Raw genomic sequence first — 14,940 nt, forward strand, 5'->3', positions numbered from 1 at the left:
AGTTAATACAAAGGAAAAGTCTAGAAACTTTTAACATCTCTTTTAATTTCGTTTCCCATGAACTTTTGAAGGCTTTCAGATGTCTCGCGCCCTGTACAAGGCCCCATCTTTCTGCTGTGTGATGGTCTCTCCCACCCACCCACCCACTTGTTCCATAGAGGCTGTTGATTGAAAAAAATCTAGCTGATTCATATCTACCTTCTTATTCAGCTTCAAATGAGGAAGAGTCCTTATTATGGACATATTTTTATACTGAGGTGAATATTTTTTTAGACTTCTGCTAAGAACAAAAGTGAAGCTAGATTTTTTTATTATTATTACAGATAGTAAGTATGTAAGTACTATGCACTGAATCACTCAGAAATTCTACAGGAGTTTCCCTGTACACACGATCCTCAACAGTGAGTGAGCATATTCTCAATGTTTTATCAAGAGAGGAAATTAAGGTTCGGGGAGTCTAAGATATCTGCCTAAGCCCGCCCTGTTATTAAATAATACCTCTCAGGAGCACTCCGCTGCTTGTTAACTGTATTTGACACTACATTTAATTTTTCTTTAATGTCTCAATTATTTTAAAGCTTTTAGCTCACCCTGAAGATCCATATGAAGGTATCACACTAAATAATTGTAGAGTATAAAATGAAATCTTGTGAAAGCACATTTTGGCATTGACACCATCTCTTCCCTAGATAAAGACGTTTCATTTCTCTGAATGAGGTGAATGACTCACTGTGCTGATACACTCTGGTGGCCTCCTTAGTTCTGACTGTGTTAAGGGGGTTTCATTAGCATGGGATACTTCATTTCTTAGTCACTGACAAAACTGCCACAAAACTCGAAAACACTGCCAAGTGCCCAACAATTCCCATGGAAACTTTAATTGAATCAAAGTAGATGAGTTTCATTGTTGAAGATGCCCTTCTAGAATGATCTGGAGTTAAGTAGGTGCATTCTGTTGTGCAGAGTGCGTGTTCATCACAGTGGTTTTGCAGTGGTAGTCAGTTAGAAAACAGGTGGAGAATGCACCCAGGCAGTGAAGGCCCTTTTCTAGTTGAGCCGCTTCAGCACCAGGTTGGCTGTTCAAAAACACCGGTCTGACCTAGGGAGATTGGGGTTTTCTACTCTCACAAAGTGTTACAGTCCCGAACACTGAGAAGGGCAGTTCTACCCTAGTCTGAGGGTCACTATGAATCAGCAGCAACTCGATGGCAGTGAGTTTGATTTGGGGAATTTATTTTAATCGGAAAGAGGAAATTTCTTCTGAGGTCTCACAACAACTGGATTAAGAAGATTGAAATACCATTATTTTAAAGGGATGCTTTTGTTGGTGGGTGCTGTTCTGACGGTGGGTGCTCTTGCAACCCTGTGTGCGAGAGAAGGAAACATTGCCTGGTCCTGCTTCATCCGCAGAGTTGCTGGTCTGTGTCAGCTCGTTCTTGCAGCCACTGCGTCAGCCCATCTTGTAGGGAGTCTTCCTCCTTTGCACTGACCCTCTGGTTCCAGGATCAACCCCTCCTGATGACCTGTCCAAAGGCCATGAGACATAGGTCTCACCAAATGAATAGTGAAAGAATTGTCTGACTTTTGATACCAATAATTAGCATCTTGGGAACATTTCTGGACCTCGCTTACCTCCTTGGGCTCTTCTCAGTGGAAATAAGCAGGTGCCCACTGCCCACACTGCCTGTCTTACGTGCCTTTAAAGTACTCCTCCTGCCTTCCCAACTCACTTCTTCCCGCTTAAAATAATGGTGTCATAAAGTGGAAGCCACTTGAAGATTTATTGGAAAACTTGAGAACCTTCTAATCATAAATTGCCACTCATGTTCAAGTGTATATTATGGTCATGGGTTTTTTATAAATCATAAGCCTCAAATCTGATGTTTTCTTTAATAGAAAGTGAGTTTCCATGGTATGTATCCTGAAAGTAACAGAATTCTCGCAGCTTTGACTGACACTTTTATACTGATAGGTTTACTTTATAATAACCCAAGTCTTCATGTTAAGATACATTCGTGCTGATTTTTCCTCAGATATTCAAGATATTAATCTATTGTATATGTTTAGCAAATATCTCCTTCCAATTGGTAGCTCCTCTTTTTTTAAAAAAAATCATTTTATTAGGGACTCATACAACTCTTATCACAATCCATACATGCATCATGTAAAGCACATTTGTACATTCATTGCCCTCATCATTTTCAAAACATTTGATCTCCACTTCAGCCCCTGGTATCAGGTCCTCTTTTTTCCTCCTCCCTCCTCGCTAACCCCCTCCCTCATGAACCCTTGAAAATATATAAATTATTATTTTGTCATATCTTACACTGTCCGTCATCTCCCTTGACCCACTTTCCTGTTGTCCATCCCCCAGGGAAGAGATTATATGTAGCTCCTTGTAATCAGTTCCCCCTCTCCACCCCACTCTCCCTCTACCCTCTCAGCATTGCCATTCTCACCACTGGTCCTGATGGCATCATCTGTCCTGGATTTCCTGTGTTTCCAATTCCTATCTACCAGTTTACATCCTCTGGTCTAGCCAGATTTGTAAAGTAGAATTGGGATCATAATAGTGGTGGGGAGGAAGCATTTAGGAACTAGAGGAAAGTTGTATGTTTCATCGTTACTACACTGCACCCTGACTGGCTCAGTTCCTACCCATGACCGTTCCGTAGGGGGATGGTCATTTGCCTACAGATGGGCTTTGGGTCTCCACTCTGCACTCCTCCTCATTCACAATGATTTGATTTTTTTGTTCTTTGATGCCTGATAACTGATCCCTTCATCACCTGGTGATCACACAGGCTGGTGTGCTTCTTCCATGTGGACTTTGTTGCTTCTGAGCTAGATGGCTGCTTGTGTACCTTCAAGCCTTTAAGACCCCAGGTGCTATCTATCTTTTTTTTTTTTCTTTACACCGGAATGTGAGTAAATCCTTTTATTAGAATGTTCTCAAGAATGGATTGGCTCACATGAGCACTGTCCCTTTAGGGGGGAGAGGACACAGCTGCCAGGCATGGTGGCAGCAGCAGCACTGGGGCTCTCAGAGTCTGCACAAAATGTCCACTGAAGGAACTCACACTCAGGTTTCCTGGGATTCGGCTGCCTTGGGCTGTCTGTCCCAAGTCTCCCTCGCCCAGGCTGCCTCTGAACCAAGCTTGCAGGACCTCTCTGGCACGGTTGCCGCCCTGCCCCACTCATGGTCAGGGGCACACTGGTAGCTGAAGATGCCCAACAGGCTCACCAAACACAAGTCCCCTCCTCCCCCTAAGTGACTCAGCCCCTAAAAAGCAAAGGAAGGCTAGCAATCCTTCACACATATGTAAGGTTCTGTGTGCAGGGCACACAGGGTGCCCAGTGGCTGCTTGGAGTGGGCCCAAGCTCGAGCCAGAGCTCTGACTCAGTTCTACAAGGTTGCTCCTGGCCGATCCCTGCCTCTGAACGTAGCCCACGTGCGGCTTTCCTCTAGGCACTAGCTCTGGGTCCAAAGGGAGCAGGAGGAGATGGCACAGAGGAGGAGGGAGAGAAAGGGCAATGAAAACAATACAAAAATTCGGAAACCAGGACAATATTTTACAATGATGAGGGAACGGCCGAGAAGACCACACACCAGCCCAGAGCATCTCCGACCCCGGCCCTGGACAGGGGCCTAGACGAGCAGCCTCTCGATGGACTGCTGGACGGACTGGATCTGCTGCTTCAGCTACGAGCCCTCCTTGATGGTGACGGAGCAGGCGATGATAGGCCTGGACACGCCACAGGCCCGGCCCAGGGCCTGCTTGGAGCGCACAAACACATAGGGCACATTCTTGTCTCACACAGCAGCGGGAGGTGCAGGATGATCTCCAGCGGCTCGGCATCCGCGGCCATCACGATGAATTCCGAGATGCCTCTGTTGAGGGTTTTGGTGGCCTCATTGGCTCCTTTGCGAAGCTGCTTGTAGTTACACGACTGCTGAACAAGGTCCAGCAGCTTCTTGGTGAGGTAGGCATCTGCGAGAGGATAGGCTTTCGGATTCATATCTGCCTCAGTCATGGCTGCGGTTCCGTGGTCTCGCCACTCCGGGAGGAGCGCGGCCGAAGTTGGAGCACGAGCGGTGCCTGAGCCGGAAAGGTGCACTAGGAAGCAGCAAATCACTGTCTATCTTTTGAAAGCAGGCACCATCAGCTTTCTTCACCACATTTGCTTATGCACACATTTGTTTTCAGCAACCGTATTAGGGGAGGTGAGCACACAATGATACGATTGTTTATTCTTTGATGCTCTTCTTCTGGGAGGCTAGGAAGATATCTTTTAATGAGTATATACTTGTTTACTTAACCAGTCTTTTCACTATGACTTTGGTTTTTGACCCAGTTATGAAATCCTTCTCAGGAAAAAAAAAGAAAGAAATCCTTCTCTGGTGTCATAAAAGTATTAAACATTTCCAAAATGTTATAAAAAAAAGCAAACAAAAAACCAACTTATACTTAACATATAAGGCTTTAATCTCTAAGAAATTTGTTTTTGTTTATGTCATGAGGACGGATAACATGTAATGCTTAAAATACAGCTTGACCGTTTTCCTACTCCTGTTCGTTGAGTAGGCGCCTCGTCCCCCTGGTCTGCACTCACCCCTGTCATGTATAAGTCCCTGTGTGAGAGAGTGTATTGAGGGGCTCAATTCTCTGCACATACCTCCTTTTCTGTCCCTGTCCAACATCACACTGTAGTGATTGCTATAGTTTTAAATTAAATTTCAAAACCAGCCTTGATATCTGATAGGACAATTCCCTCCCTTCACCTTTCTCTTTTTATTGTGATTGTATTAAATTGAGTTTTGAGAGTGTTAAAATCTTTAAAATATTGAACCTTTCCATGAAAATCTCTCCATTTTTAAAGGCACATTGATGTTTCTAAAGGCGCTCTGGTGATACTGGTGGTCACGCACTGGACTGCTTACTGCACAATTGGCTGTTCAAACCCCCCAGTTGCTTTAAGGGAGAAAGATGCGCCTATCTGCACCTGTAAAGATTTACAGCATCGGAAATCCTCTCAAGGGTTACCGTGAGTTGGAATCGACTCTTTGCAGTGGTTTGATTTTTCATATTTCCAAGTTTCATAATACTGAAATTCTGGTCCTCTGTCCACTTAAACAGGCTTAGTCTGTTATATAGACTAAGAACAAAGGGCTTCAAACCGTTTGTCAGAAAATTCCATTGTCTTTTTATTCCATTTTCCCATGAATTTTTTAAGCCCCCTCCTGTGTCACAGTCACTTTGCAGTGGTCTTTTAAGTGGAGAATTACCCAGCCAGTGAAAGCCCTGTTTTAGGTTCCTAAAGCAGAAAGAGGACATTTTCTTCTGGACCCTGGACCTCTTGTCAATTTCATATTAGTTGCTTTATGCTTTAGTTACTTGTATAAATATTAACGTGTAGAAAGTCTTTCCATTGTAAAATAAAAGATTAAAAAAATCACTGGAAATTATTGTATAGTTTAGTGGATTATACCTCAATAAAAAGAAAAAAATCCTCACAACTGTACCAATAAATAACACCATAAGTGGAAAAAATGATTGGTGTTCTCAAGGATTCGGTTTTATTTGGATCCACAATCAACACTCAAGGAAGCAGCAGTAGGTCAAGGAATCCAGTAACATATTATTGGGCAGCTCCCCTGTAGAAGACCCTTTTGGAGTGCAAAAGGACAAAGATGTCACTCTCCAAGACGACGCAGTGCCTGACCCAAGTCATAGGATGTCTGATCATCGTGTATGTCTGTGAAAGCTGATAATGAGTAAGGAAGACCAAAGAGGAATCGATGCCTTTAAATTACGGTGTGGCAAAATATAATTGAATACTCTACATGGACCACCAGAAAAATAAACAAAGTTTGTCTTGTAAAAAGTACAACCAGACTGCTCCTTAGAAGCCAGGATGTAGCTATGGCTTTGTCACATGTACTTTAGACCTGTTATCAGAAGGGACAAGTCCGGTCCCTGAAGAAGGACATGATGCTTATTAAAATAGAGGGTCCTCATAAATGAGAAAAACCCTCATGAGGCTGACTGACAGTAGGCGTATGCACAGCAACAAGTCGGAGAATGGCACAGGTCTGGGCAACATTTCACTCTGATACAGCCAGAACTGCCTGCTAAGAGCAACAGTGAATGGTTCTAATTAGAAAATATAACTTTATGTTGCCATAGACACCTTTTCTATGTATTTGGTGTCAGTTATCCCTTCAAAAGAAATCACTATCCTGAATATTATAAAAATCACTTCTAGGTTTCTGCATGGATTTATTACTCAAATGATATTTAATATCACAACCCATCATTCAGTAGATGTTATAAAATGTTGATATTCCAATTTCCATTTCTTTTGCATTGATTAGCTGGAGTAATTTTTTTTTTTTTCTAGCTGGAGTAATTTTATAGAGATAAGTTCTTGGCTTTTTTTCCTTCTACCATTTGGCTTATCCTGTGCTAGAATTCATCTAATAAAGCCGTGATGATGTTTGATTTTCCTCCCTTGGTTTGCTAATTGGTACATGTCTTTCCATCCTCTGACAACTTTCTTGATCTCTGGTAACAGGATGCTCCAGGCTTATTGCTGACACTCCCTGCCCCGCAGCTAGAGTCAGGAATTTCTCCCAGCAGCTCTGATTTCTTTCTTGGGAAAGAGTCTTTTAACACTAAATCTGGGTACTCGTGATGTCCGTGCTAGCAGGCTGGCCACTGCTTCTAGACTTTAAGTTCATGGAGGTAGATGAGAGATGTATACACAGCACCAAACACATAACAGTATTTTAAAAACATAATTCTTGAAGTCACATTGTTATTTTCAATACTGATTAGGACTACAGTATGTTTACCTGTCTCTTCTGTATAATAGCTGAATATCCTTAAACATGTTGAAAATATAAGAGATGATAAAATTATAATTTTCTTTGGTGTAGTGGGTTATACCCTGGACTGCTAGCCACAAGATCAGCAGTTTGAAACTACCAGTCCATTTGGGGAGAAAGGCAAGACTTGCTACTCCCTTAGAGAATTATAATCTAGGAAACCAACAGGGGCAGTTCTCCTCTGTCCTGTGAAGTGTGTTTGGAGTTAACACTACTTGTCTCCATTATCCCATGTTACGTACACAGCAGTCCAGAACAACCACCCGAGTAGCACCTTCACTAATAGTACTGAAAAGCTGCATGTTTTATTTTAAAACTTATTTCAATTAAAATAATTTGTTGTTTTCTCATATAAATATTCAAATACAGAGAAGGGGTTATGATAGGGAAGTGATTAAAGAATACTCAAGGAGGGACAAACTTGGAGGGGAGTTCTGCTTCTCCAAGCTGGAGTAATTCATACCTCGTTGAGGAACACACGGTTACAATCCACTGGGTGATAGAGAAGTTCATTGAGTTGTCCGAGCCAGTCCACGGGCAAGCAGACAACAAGTCTTTAAGGCACCACTGATTTGTGATTAGTGAGCACTTGCCCTGGAAGTTACACGGGCACAGTTGTGGGTATGGGTTCTGAGTATGTACGCAGGCATCATCACTGAGAAACTGGACATCCTTATACACCAAGCATCCTTAGACCTCCACACCACTCCCTGTACAGCCAGAGGCCAGAACAAGCAAAAGGTGGCACACTGGGTACCTCAACCTCCAAGTCCCTCAAGTAACTTCTACTGACAAAGCTTAACATTTTGCTTATTCTAAAAGAATACATACGTAAGAGTCCAGTCAGATACCCTACGGCATGCACTGAGTGAATTTGGAGCTGAGAGGTAATACCAGGTTAAGTGCCAGACAAGAGTGCCAGCTCTCACCTCTGGTAAGCCTGGACTTTAAAAACAAATTATTATTATTGTTTTGAGTTTTCTTTCTTTTTTACTCTACCCAGGACCTCCTCTTGTGATCTCTTTTAGCGTGGTTGGCAGTGGTAGCCCGGCATCACTTAGGTCTTCTGATCTTAGGGTTGTGGAAGTTAGAGTTCACATGGTCCATTCGTTGTCGAAGTATTACCCCTGTGTCTTTGATTGTCTTCACCCTTCTTTGTTCTGGACAGGGAGAGGCCATAAGTTGAACTTAAATTTAAGAACTTGTGTCCATTAGACGTCTTGACACACACAAAAAAGAGAAGCCTCCTAGTGTGAGAATATCACCAGAAACCGTAGGCTCAACACGATAACCAAAATATATGTAAATCTTTGATAACTGAAGAACAAAAAGACAAATAGTCCAACCATATAATGAGCAAAGGAGTTAAATCTCACCAGAGGAGACATGCAAATGCCACCAAACTAATGAATAGTACTCCCTCAATGCAAGAATACTTTCTTCTATTAAACTGGCATTCTATGATGTTCACCTGCCCCACTGTCATGATCCCAATTCTACCAAACAAATCTGGCTGGACCAGAGGATGTACACTGGCACAGATAGGAACTGGAAATACAGGGAATCCAGGATGGATGATCTCTTCAGGACCAGTGGTGATAGTGTCGATACCGGGAGGGTGGGACAGAAAGGAGGAACCGATTACAGGGATCTACATATAAGCTCCTCCCTGGGGGACAGACAAAAGGGAGACGTCAGACAGTGAAAGATATGACAAAATAATAATTTATAAATTATCAAGGGTTCATGAGGGAGGGGGAGTGGGAAGGGAGGAGAAAAATGAAGAACTGATGCCAGGGACTTATATTGAGAGCAAATGTTTTGAGAATGATTAGGGTAACTAATGTATAAATGTGCTTTATACAATTGATGTATGTATGGATTGTGATAAGAGTTGTATGAGCCCCTAATAAAATGATTTTAAAGTATATGTTTTTATATATGATGATGGGGAAATAGATCTATGTACATGTATTTATAGGTTTAGTATTAAGGTAGCAGATGGACAATGGCCCTCTATTCAAGTACTCCCTCAATGCAAGAACACTTTGTTCTATTAAACTGGCATTCCATGATGCTCACCTTCCCAACATGATTGCTGAAGACAAAGTAAGTACATAAGCAAATGTGGTGAAGAAAGCTGATGGTGCCCAGCTATCAAAAGATACAGTGCCTGGGGTCTTAAAGGCTTGAAGATAAACAAGCAGCCATCTAGCTCAGAAGCAACAAAGCATACATGGAAGAAGCATACCAGCCTGTGTGATCACAAGGTGTTGAAGGGATCAGGTATCAGGCATCAAAGAACAAAAAATCATATCATTGTGAATGAGGAGTGTGGAGACCCAAAGCCCATCTGTAGGCAACTAGACATCCCCTTACAGAAGGGTAGCAGGGAGGAAACGAGCCATTCAGGGTGTAGTATAGCACCGATGAAACATACAACTTTCCTCTCGTTCTTTAATGCTTCCTCCTCCCCCACCCCCTACCTCACTATCATGATCCCAATTCTACCTTACAAATCTGGCTAGACCAGAGCATGTACACTGGTATAGATCAGAGCTGGAAGCACAGGGATTCTAGGACAGATAAACCCTTCAGGACCAATAATGAGAGTAGTGATACCAGGAGGGTAAGGGGAAGGTGCAGGAGAATTGGGGAACTGATCACAATAGAAAAGTGAGTGAAGAGAGACATTGGACAATGTAAGACATGACAGAATAATAATTTATAAATTATCAAAGGTTCGTGCGGGAGGGAGGGGTAAAATGAACTGATGCTAAGGCCTCAGCTAAAAAGCAAATGTTTTGAGAATGATGTTGGCAACAAATGTACAAATGTGCTTGATATAATGGATGCATGTATGGATTGTGGTAAGTGTTGTATGAGCCCCCAATAAAATGATTTTTCCCAAAAAAGAAAATACATGAATTGTTGAATGTAAAACTATGTTCTGTTAACCTTCACCTAATTCATAAGTCAATAAGAAAATCTCGCAAGCCGACATCTTTGCAAGGCACAGTTGATCTCTATTCATATGGAGTAACAGAACATGCAGAGTCAGGAATAAGAAGATGCGGAATGGGTAACTAATGGCCCCCTTAAACAACTGCCTTTTTGGCCTTGAAACCAGAAGAACTAAATGATGCCTAGCCACTCTTACGGAACATTATCTTCAAATATCCCATAGAAGAATCCTGATCGAATCAGAGAAAGCACCAAACAGAATTGAAAACCATCACCGACGCAGATTTTCCGGAGCCATGGAAGGAGGCTAGCTGAGCCCATGAAACCATTGCCCTGAGATTGAAAATGTACTGAAGCACATCCAGGCTTGGCAACAGAGAAAGTCTCCTTGATTACAGAGGTACACCTTCACCAAATTGAGAGAAAAAAGAACTGGGACAAAGAAGGAGGTAAGTTCACTAGAAACTTGACAGAAACGAAACCCCCAAAAGGTGCATGCACCAGGATCTATGCTTGGGTGAAAGGGAGTATAGAGCGAAGGCCAATCAGCGAACAAAATGCAGACTTTAAGAAGGGTTTGGAAACTCCAACTGCAAAACTTTCCCTTCTAAAGGTACCAGTGGCCCCAGGGAACTCTGTTGTCATTTATACCCTCAAGACTCAAAATGTGAAATAAAGTGTGGTTTTTGAAAGCACTAACCAAGTCAGAAAGACTTTTTTAAATCATTTTATTAGGGGCTCTTAACAGCTCTTTATCACAATCCATACATCCATCGTGTCAAGTACATTTGTACATATGTTGCCATCATTTTCAAAGCATTTTATTTGGTATTGGCTCCTCATTTTTCCCTTCCCACTCCCACCCTCCCTCATGAACCCTTGATAATTTATAAAACCCCGCCCCTCATGTCTTAGATTGACTGCTGTCTCCCTTCACCCGGTTATATGTAGATCATTGTGATTGGTTCCCTCTTTTCCCCCCAACTTCCCCTTCCCCTCCTGGTATCTCTGTTCTCATTATTGATCCTGAGGGGGTTATCTGTCCTGGGTTCCCTGTGTTTCCAGCTCTTATCTGTAGCAGTGTATACGCTCTGATCTAGTCCGATTTGTAAGGTAAAATTGAGGTTATGATAGTGCCTGGAAGGAAGCATTAAAGAATTAGAGGAAAGTTGGATATTTTAATCAGTGCTATACTACACCTGACTGGGTCATCTCTTCCTTGTGACCCTTCTGTGAGGGGATGTCCAGTTGTCTATAGATGATCTTTGAGTCTCCACTCGGGGCCCCACTCCCACCATTCACATTGATAAGATTTCTTGTTCTGGGTCTTTGATGCCTAAAACCAGAAAGTTTTTTTTTAAAAGAAGGGATTGTCTTAGAAAACTAAGACTGAACAATACCCTAAAAGCCCCTTCTAAAACTAGTTTATAAAGCCTTTTTTTTAGCTATGATATCCCATGAAAATCTATAACAAAGTATCAATTAAAAATTAGCAAGTACAGACAAGTCAAATTATTTCTGTACTAGCCCACATAAGGACATAGTATATAGTTCAATCATAAAATGTTGATGTTGATAGAGGCTGTGTTTTTATCCTCTTCTTTTTTAATGGACTCTTTTTCTCCCTCAATGTGAAGATAACACGTGTTGCCATTTTCTGTGTTTGTGCACTCTAGTACTTCCAGAAAGGGCTGGAGGGATGTGTTTGTGCACTCTAGCACTTCCAGAAAGGGAGAGTCCTGCCCTACTGTGGACAGGCTCTGAGAAACCTACCTTAGATTTCACCAGCAAATGCTAACGTTTTCTACCAGTTTACTTAGGCATAAGTGGAATGAGTCACCTGAGGACACTTCTCTGCATGATGAGCAATAGCCTGGCTTAGTAAAAGAGTGGTTGGTTTTTCCTTATCAGGTGCCCGGGCAGGCACACAGTCATCTGTATGTATAGTCATCCCAGGAAATGTGAATTTTCAGTGAACGGTTTCTTGTCTTAGTAGTTAGCCATTCTCCTGGAAAGTTAGTGGTTCCACCATCTTGTGTGGACAAAAATCCAAACAAGTCTGTCTCATATTTTTCCCGTTCTATATGTGCCAGATATTGTACTAAGTGCTGAGGTTATAAAAGCAGAAGGCTCCCATCCATGGCTCAAAGCCATGGTTAGCATCAGAATAGAAGCTGAGGAGGGTCCCTGAATTTGGCCTTTTTATGGTCAGCCAGCTGCATGCCTTTCACTCCTGATATGAAGCTCTCTTAGTTGTACATTACGTATATTTGTCATGTGCTTTTCATTGTAGGTATTGGCGACACTCTCAAGTAAGCATTGGATGCTAACCACATCAACTCATTGGCAGTGGCTCTGGGGTTTTGGTGGATTTTGTTTTATTTTGTTGTTTTTTAAATCAGCTGGGCCCTGTACTTTATGGAGCAAAATGAAATAAAATGGGTATCACTGTGCCTTTAGGAATCCCGTGGCGGAGCAAAGGCAGGTCCCTGGGACAAGGGTCAGCACAGGGTCCTGTGAGGTGCAGGGCTGCATTTAGTGCTGAGCAGAGCACACGCTCTGAGCTGCTACATCTTCAGGTCAGCTCTCCATCCCTGTCCCCTAACCCCTGTGACAAAAGACTGCAGCACTTGCAGTCCCACTTTTGCCTGTTTACCAGCACAGAGGTGGGCAGTTGATGAGCTTCGGACCACCCCTTCACCCCTGCACGGAATATGTGTGTGTTTTCCTTCTCCCTGGTAATTCAGTCAGGTTTTTGTGCTTGCACAACTCGCCCCTACCTCTCAGGTCACCCAGTGGTTGTTTTTCACACAAGTAGTCCTGTAATCAATTTTTCACTTAAAATTTAAGTCTTCATGGTGACTCTGATAAGGAAAATTTTACGTATACATTATTAAAGTGACATGAATACTATTGTAGACTACTACAGGTAGTCATTTATAAGTTATAAAGTGGCACACACATTTAAATGGAAAGCCTCCTGTGTCTACTTGGCCAGGTGTTAGTGTTGATGTGATATAAGTAGCAGCATCATTAACCTTTTTGATCAAGATGGCCCCAGCCAGACTCCACCAGATTTTACTCGGGTTCTGCACAACAGTCTGTAAGGAGAGTATCTCAAATCCACAGGGCTCACATCCAAAAATTCTGACAGCAACATTCGCTTTGTAACTTCTGTATCGGCAAAGCCTGGTGTGAACCAGAGTGACCCTATTTGATTATATTCTTTGGTTTTCTGCCTTGGTAGCAGCACTCATATGTTTTGCTGGTGTAATATGTATTAATGTGCTTGATTACAAGAGTTCCCTTGATAATTTTGTAATCTGTGGTCTATGTGCCACATTACCTTTCTAAGTTAAAGGCATATGCAGCCAATGTTTTTATGGAGATTGTATACAAAAATTTATGTAAAACATCCTTACCTAAATGATTTTACAAAATGGTAGCAGTTTTTAGTTTTGATAAATGAGTATATTTAACAAAGCACAACAAAAGTCAAATCTTTAGTTTTCTGGTATGACTCCCACTTTGTTTCTTGATGTGATAGTTCAGTTTGTTTTTAAAAGCAAACACAGTTGAGGGTTAAATTCAGGCATGTGGCTATGAATGTATATCTGTTTGTTTTCATGCACCCACAAAGAAGACTATAGTAAATATGATCGGTGCAAGTTTAGGAATTAGCCATGCAAAAGGGAAAAAAGAGCCTCTGAGCTGGAAGATTACATAGATACACATGATGTGGAAGATTATATAGATACATGTGTGAAAGATTACATAGATGCACGTGTGAAAGATTACATAGGTACACATGATGTGAAAGATTACATAGATATGCATGATGTGGAAGATAACATAGGTAAGTGTGATGTGGAAGATTACATAGATACGCATGATGTGGAAGGTTACATAGATAACGCGTGATGTGGAAGGTTACATAGATACGCGTGATGTGGAAGGTTACATAGATACACGTGATGTGGAAGGTTACATAGATATTCATGATGTGGAAGATTACATAGATACGCATGATGTGGAAGGTTACATAGATTCACGTGATGTGGAAGGTTACATAGATACGCGTGATGTGGAAGGTTACATACATATGCATGATGTGGAAGATTACATAGATAACGCGTGATGTGGAAGGTACATAGATACGCGTGATGTGGAAGGTTACATAGATACGCGTGATGTGGAAGGTTACATAGATACGCATGATGTGGAAGGTTACATAGATACACGTGATGTGGAAGGTTACATAGATACGCGTGATGTGGAAGGTTACATAGATACGCGTGATGTGGAAGATTACATAGATACGCGTGATGTGGAAGATTACATAGATACACATGATGTGGAAGGTTACATAGATACACGTGATGTGGAAGGTTGTATAGATACGCGTGATGTGGAAGGTGAGCGGTACTAAGTGCACCGCATCTTGTGCGTACTGCTTCTTGCTTGATGGCAGTGCAAAGGGCTCTGTATGCACATGCAGTGATTTTAGAAGCAACAAGGGTGACGATGTCCCCAGTGCCCACACTTCCAGGTCGCTTGCCATCTAAGTGAAACTGTGAAACTTTTTAATGCTGACGGGACAGAACCGACCTATTCTCTCTACTTGATTGGAAAGAAGCAGGGTTTTTTTGCTGAGATTTGTTTTTGTTTTTCTGGAAATTGGCATTTTTCAGGCTTAACACAGTGATTATGTTCTTACTTGGAATCCTCCCCTCAATTTTTTCTTGTTCTGTGCAGATTACCAACGCTTGATGACGGTAGCGGAAGGCATCACCGCGCTTCTGTTCCCCTTTCAATGGCAGCACGTCTATGTACCCATCCTCCCTGCTTCGCTGCTGCATTTCCTTGATGCTCCTGTGCCTTATCTGATGGGCCTTCAGTCAAAAGAAGGAACTGACCGTTCTAAACTAGAACTTCCTCAAGAGGTAAAACGTGAACATGAAAGATGAAGCATTTGCTGTCTATCAATATAGATAAAGGCTACCGTGCTTTTTGGTAACAGTGCCTGTGTCCCGATTGTGCCTCTCTTGACTGTCTTCCCTTTCCCAAGACTTGTAGGGTCGAGGCCT

General features: G+C 42.1%; 1 protein-coding gene and 1 pseudogene across 3 annotated transcripts in view; one reads left to right on the forward strand and one right to left on the reverse strand.

Annotated features, from left to right (window-relative positions):
* DENND5B (DENN domain containing 5B) overlaps positions 1-14,940 on the forward strand; it is a 171,872-nt gene that overhangs the window by 83,798 nt on the left and 73,134 nt on the right. For all 3 annotated transcript variants that reach the window (XM_075551910.1, XM_075551911.1, XM_075551909.1), the window contains one exon: positions 14,609-14,796. In XM_075551910.1, the coding sequence (XP_075408025.1) occupies positions 14,609-14,796 (188 nt within the window). The remainder of the gene's footprint in view (positions 1-14,608; positions 14,797-14,940) is intronic.
* On the reverse strand, positions 3,650-4,122 carry LOC142451118 (NHP2-like protein 1 pseudogene; annotated as a pseudogene).

This window comes from Tenrec ecaudatus, chromosome 6 (assembly GCF_050624435.1).
Source record: "Tenrec ecaudatus isolate mTenEca1 chromosome 6, mTenEca1.hap1, whole genome shotgun sequence".
NCBI classification, from domain to species: domain Eukaryota; kingdom Metazoa; phylum Chordata; class Mammalia; order Afrosoricida; family Tenrecidae; genus Tenrec; species Tenrec ecaudatus.